The sequence below is a fragment of the Herpailurus yagouaroundi genome, unplaced genomic scaffold (genome assembly GCF_014898765.1).
Source record: "Herpailurus yagouaroundi ecotype Mexico unplaced genomic scaffold, PumYag 139, whole genome shotgun sequence".
NCBI classification, from domain to species: Eukaryota; Metazoa; Chordata; class Mammalia; order Carnivora; family Felidae; genus Herpailurus; species Herpailurus yagouaroundi.
In genome coordinates, this window is record NW_024412394.1 from 73,631,339 (window position 1) to 73,637,657 (window position 6,319).

General features: G+C 44.4%; 1 protein-coding gene across 1 annotated transcript; it reads right to left on the reverse strand.

Annotated features, from left to right (window-relative positions):
• Positions 1-893: 893 nt before the first annotated feature.
• TSPYL1 (TSPY like 1) lies at positions 894-4,286 on the reverse strand. The gene has a single exon (XM_040474435.1). It carries the CDS (start codon positions 4,187-4,189, stop codon positions 2,843-2,845), a length of 1,347 nt encoding a protein of 448 aa, XP_040330369.1. The 5' UTR covers positions 4,190-4,286; the 3' UTR covers positions 894-2,842.
• Between the last annotated feature and the right edge of the window lie 2,033 nt (positions 4,287-6,319).

Genomic DNA, 6,319 nt, shown 5'->3' on the forward strand with positions numbered 1-6,319 from the left:
ATTATTATTATTTTTTTTAATGTTTATTTATTTTTGAAGGAGAGAGGGACAGAGCATGAGCGGGGGGAAGAGCAGAGAAAGAGGGAGACACAGAATCCAAAGCAGGCTCCGGGCCCTGAGCTGTCAGCACAGAGCCCAAAGCAGGGCTTTAACTCATGAACCATGAGATCATGACCTGAGCCAAAGTCAGGTGCTTAACTAACTGAGCCACCCAGGCTCCCCTTCCCCCAGTTTTTAACAATAAAGGGAATGACTTTATCTTCTTTTTGTTACCTTCTGAAGGCCTGACAGAATGCCTTGATAAATATTTGTGGAATTCACTGTTAACAAATTATGTGTTATTTTCTAGAACAGTAAGTCCCTGTAAGTACACCAAGTACTTGAGGAAATATTTCATCTTCCCTAAAGGGAACAGAAGAACTGTTAAGGCAGAAGAGTTATCAGGCCTTGAAAATTTTGACACAAATAGAAAGTGGGGAGGTTTGAAGAAAAGAATGAACAAGTTTTTACAGCTGAGAAAGTATGAGAAGGGTTTATCACTTATGACAGAAACTGTTTGCTTATTAAATGCATAAGCAAATAAAAAGAACCCGAATGACACAAGAATATCATTGACAGAGATAGAAATGGAAGCTTTAAGGAAGTGAAGGGAGTGGTGGTCCTGCACAAGCTATATGGAAAAAAGTGACATCATGAGTAAGCACTTGCAATTGTGAACTAAAGCAAAACAACAGTAACAACCCTCCCAACCTTGCAAGGGTACAGAGCAGTATGCCCCAGTTTCTTACTTCTGGGATAATGTCTGTTGTATCCGTTTTTAGAATTTTAATAATTCCATAATCTGTTATTGTGAACAATTCACACGTTTATGGGCAGGGTGGAAAAAAAAGAAATCTAGCAGAATAACATGCTTTTATTTTACCACGATGCATATACAGAAAGACAAATATCCCAATGGTACATTTCCAGTTTGAAAGAGCAATCTCACAAGTATTTATGATATTTAGGAAAAGAGACACATCATTTACCAAGTTGTTACCAGGGTAAGTTACCAAGAAAGACAATCAAGTCAAACATTTTTTGTAGGTTATTTTTCCATGAAGACAACAATTCCCAGTCTTCAGAATCTGACAAAACCAAGTTACTCAAATTATATTTCTAAGAATACATTTTTAACAGAAACAAGAGGTTGAAAACTCATAAATATTCAGTTAAGTCTCTATATCTTACAGGAAAATAAAATTGTTATTTTTCCAAATGTTCCCAACAGAAAGCAAAAAGAAAGCCTGTACAGCTCGGTTTTCCCATTAAGCAGAAACAGAAAATGTTATTTTACTAAACACTAGTGGGAAAAAAAAAACACAGTACTAATCTTCCACGTAAATGAAAACAGAAAATGAAACAACAGAATGAAAACAACAGAAAGCACCCAAAGTTGTTTTGTTTCTTTAAAGTATTCTTCTCTAAGCAACACATTTAACACTCAATTCTCCCATAGAAATCCTGAGAAAAAGTATTTCTTCTCCCATTACCACTGATAGAAAAAGAACCTTTTCCTTGAAGGCTCTGCCAAGCCAGTCTTAATCTTAGGCCCGATTTTTATCTTGCTCATTTTCGCCTGTGGTCGTCTGCTGTTTCCCCCGCTTAGAGCACCCATCAAAAGCTCTAGTTCTTCCATGACTATGAACTAGATATCACTTCATCTATATCTGTCTCCTTTTAAACCCTCTAGGTGTCGCTAAAGGGAGTGGAGGATGGGGAAGAATGCAGAGGGAAATAAGAGCTCTAGCAGTCTATTTTACAGGACAACCTGTCCCTGGAAATCATGAAGAGCTAAAGCTACATTAAACTAAAAGGCCTACTTTTGAGCTATCATTTTTTTTTCTTTAAGAGACAAGAGGCAGACAGGGAGAAAGTGTACTACCACCCTGGCACTTAACCATGTTCAGGGCAAGGAGAAGAGGCACAAAGAGGTATACCTAGGTTTTGTGTGAATTTACTAGTTGAGGCTGAGAAAGCCTGGTACTTGGAATGGACACCATCCTTACTCTTGCCATAAGAATAAAGTCTTAACTTGTCACCTTAACTACTTGCCTGACAGTCGGGTTCTGGATCATGAAGGGAGAGGAGAGAGGGGGTGAGGAATCAAGGATGTCTTTTGGGAAAGGAATGGAAGGGTCTTTTGTGTGCTGGCAGGAAATCTGGGTCCATCACCAGCTCTAGGGATTCTTGTTTAAAAGAAACGAGACCACAGTGGGGCTGACAGTGATCTGCAAGGTATTCATCCAGTAGGTAGTAGCCCAAGGTGGGTGGGCATAGCCAGTAGTAAGCAGTAGGTGACTAGAGGTACAAGAAGAGCCACAGAGTCACATAAATCAGACCAACTGGCCCACTGCTGCTCTCTTGATATTAATGCCCCACAATTGTCTGCCTATACTGCAGAGCAAAATGGGTAGAATGGGCTCCTAGGCAAAGTTAGAATTCCAGGTGGAAAGAGTCAAAAAGCCCTAGGAACAAACAGGGTCCATGCAGTGCAGATAAAGGCAGTGCAATTTACAGCATCATTTGCTTGGCTTAGGAGTGATGTGAATCATGACCATGCAGCATGTGACAGTAATGCAGAATAGCATGAAGGCCATGTGGAAATGGAGGAGCAAGGTCTTGAAAGGCTCAATCTCGAGGTTGAGAAAACTGTCCAGAGGAAGAGGTTGTAAAAATGTCAGGGGGAAAAAAGAAAAAAAAAAAAAAAAAAAAGGTAGAAGGCAAACCCATTTCTTGTTGTCCAAGCACAAGTCCAGCAAGGGGTAGTAGGGACCTTGTGCAGTATTTCCAAAGGCAGAGATTAACCAGACTGGAATCCAAAGGGCCTGGGGATCTCTACAGGCTCTCTTATTGGGCGACGTCTGGCTCTACGGACTCCTTCACGCAACAGGTAATACTGCAGTGGATTGGGCCACAAGTCCTCTTTGATAATTTCAGCAATCTTGTCAGACTCTGGAAGGCTATGGTCTGAAAACCAGGTGAAGAAATTGCAGACGACATCTTGGTTCCTGCGAATGAAGGACTGGGGTTCATGGCCCCGGCGCCATATGATTGGAGTGGAAAGAGACACCACTCGGCCAGAGGCTCTGACCTCATATTCTTTGACAATAAGCTTGTTTCTGAAGTAGGGGTTTCTTCGAAAGAAGAACTTGAACTTGCAGCCAGTTCTGGGGTGTCTGAGCTCCTTCACCTCCAAATTGGTTATGTATCTTAACATCTCGGCATCTTGGCCCCTAATCATGGGGGACAACTGGGGGTGGTTCCGAAAGGCAGTCACCCAGAAGCCCGGGATATTCTGAATGATGTAGTTCCTCCTCTCCAGGTAGTGACGACGCATGCGCCCAAATTTCTGCTCCAGTTGTTGAAAGGCTCTGTCAGCCTGAGCATTCACAGTGTCCAGTTCCAGCTGGATGGCTTCCAGGGGGTTCATGCGAAGATCCATATTCAAGGGTCGGAGCCCCGCGTCCTCCTTCACCTCCTCTACCACTCTATTTTCCTCCATCATTTCTATTTCTTCCCCTACTTGCTTCTCTATCTTCTCCATCTTCTGCTCCACCACCTCTTCCTCCTTCACTCCTTCCTTCTCCACCGTCTCCTCTTCCTTCACTCCCTTCTTCTCCACCGCTTCATCCACTGCTACCGAGAAAACGGTGCATTTTTCTGTCTCCACTTCACTGGCCTTCACCTCTTCCAACACCTCAGACCCCGACCTCTCTGCAACACAGGTTCCTGGGGGCTTCTCCCCACCTGGGCCGCCCGGCTCTCCACTCCGACAGCCATTTTTCAAGTTGTGGTCCGTTGCCACGGACACAGACCCAGCTTCCAGGCCTTCCGTTAGAGGCGGGGCCTCCGCCCGACCGGCTTCGGTCTCTACGAAACCTCGATCCCCACCGCCTCGGATCTGGGGAGTTTGGCCACAGCCCGCGCGGGCGTGGAAGGCTCCCCGCTCCTCTGGAAGCTGAGGCGGTGGGAGCGCGACAGTCTCCGAGCTTCCCTCACCCGGCTCCGCCATCACCTGTGACGCCTCGGTTTCCTCACGGAGCTTCAGGCGCTGGTGTGGGTCGGGGTCTCCTGGGGTACGGCCGAGAGTCATGAGACTGCGGGTTTGGGGAAAAGGGGACGTCTCAGCTCCATCCTGGCCGCTCATGTTAGCAGCAGCCTGACCAACAACAGATTAACGGCTGTTTTGCTCACAGACAACGCCCCCTCCTAAACCGGCGGCTCGCGCCACCCACCCTGAAATCCCGCGAGAGTCTCTGCGAGGGTGACGTCAGGGCCGTGGATCTCACCAGAACGCGAGAAGTGGCTGCTTGCTCCGCCCCTGCTTGCGGTCCCAGCTTGTTGCCTTTAGTTTTACTTGTATGGATTTAGGAGGGTGAAGCAATAATTTGACTTATGTGCATAAATGTATTTGGGACTCAGAGACTGAAGGCAGTGAGGGCACTCCCAGCGATGCATCTGGAAACTGCCTGCAGCATGTAAGCTGGGGTACTGGTAGCGATCGCAGCACTACACTGCCTGTTGTCTGAAAACACACGTTTTACCGGGTCTGCGTATGTATTTTTTAGACCGGAAGATAGATTTCTTCACTGTTACCCCATAGTGGCCAGAAACAAAAATCTTTTTATTTTTAAACTGAGGTGAATAGCAATTTGTTTCTCTTTTCTCCAGTAGAAATGACATGAAAGTATCAACTCCAACCTCTAACATTAGTGGGAGAAAACTGCTCAGCGTTTTACCACCAAAGTGATGCATAGTATTCCTTGGTAGTTCTAAATTTATAATATGCATCAAAGAAGAGTCTGTGATACATAATGTCTGCAGGAATTAAGCCAGGGTCAATTAGCTGTCTCTTGCTCCATGACCCCTCACTGCAGAAAATTAGAAAAGCTGTTTTCAGCCCCATAAACTATTAATCTGTTAACGAATTTAGTTCCGCAAAAGGCCCTAATGAAGTATGTATTCATGGCAGTCAGTTCATAGACTTGATTTAAGAGGGATGTCAGTGTCTCTAGTTTTTAGTTTGTTGACTTGTGAGGAAAATGCGTTAGAGAGCTACAAGGCTTCAGAGAAATACCAGTGGGGGACTACCCACCAACGTTTTTATAAAGAAAATCTCATTAAAATGGATAATCAAGATGGTCTTGAAGTAGAAAACAAACTTGCAGAATGCCTGTGTGCAGTTAGTTGACTCGAGGTGTAAAGTAGGCAAACATTTTTTCCTGTTTGCTTTGCCTAATAATGGCCCCCAAAGACGTTCACTTCCTAATCTTCAGAACCTATGGATATGTTATCTTATGTGGCAAAAGGGACTTTGCAGATACGATTAGGTTGAGGATCTGCAGATGGGAGGATTACACTGAATTATCCAGGTGGGTGCCATGGAATTACAAGAGTCCTTATAAAAAGGAGTTAGGAGTATCAGTCTGAGAATACATGACAATCAAATCAGAAGTGAGAAAAAAAGAGAAAGAGATGTGAAGATGCTCTGCTGCTGGCTTTGAAGGTGGCAGAAGGAACCAGGATCCAAGGAATGAAGGCAGCATCCAGAAGCTGGAAAGGTAAGGAAATAGATTCTCCTGTAGAGCCTTCAAAGGAATGCAGCACTGCCAACATCTTGATGATGTCTCACCTCCAGAACTATGCAAAAATTAATTTGTGTGGTTTTAAGCTATTAAGTTTGTGGTAATTTGTTACTAAAGCAATATGAAATGAATACTCCTTGGATTGAGGTTTGGTTGCATCTCTGTGTGTGTCCTGTTTTTCCTAGCAGCAGCTCCTTCAGCCTTGCCCATCGCTTCCTCTGAGGTCCTGCCTCCTGCCCAACAGCTGTGATGTATCATATCCTGAGCCTCTTTTTGGTTATTGAGACCAGAATTAGGCAACACCCAGAAAGAAAATTAAAGCTAAAACCTACCACAAAAGATATTTGAGAAGACTGTGAACTCCAAGGACAGTCAGAGTTTTGTTTACTACTGTTTACCTAGTGCCTAGCACACTGCCTTGCACAGTGTTACACTACTGGAATGTTGAATAGGGGAACAAGTGGACAGAATACAGTTTCTCCAGCCTAAGTGGAAATTTTTTTTTAATGTTCATCTATTTATTTTTGTGAGAGAGTGAGCGCACGAGCGGGGGAGAGGGACAGAGAGACAGAGAGAGAACCCTAAGTAAGCTCCACGTTGTCCACGAAGAGCCTTACATGGGGCTCCATTTCACTACTGTGAGATCATAACCTGAGCTGAAATCAAAAGTCAAGATGCTTAACCGACTGAGC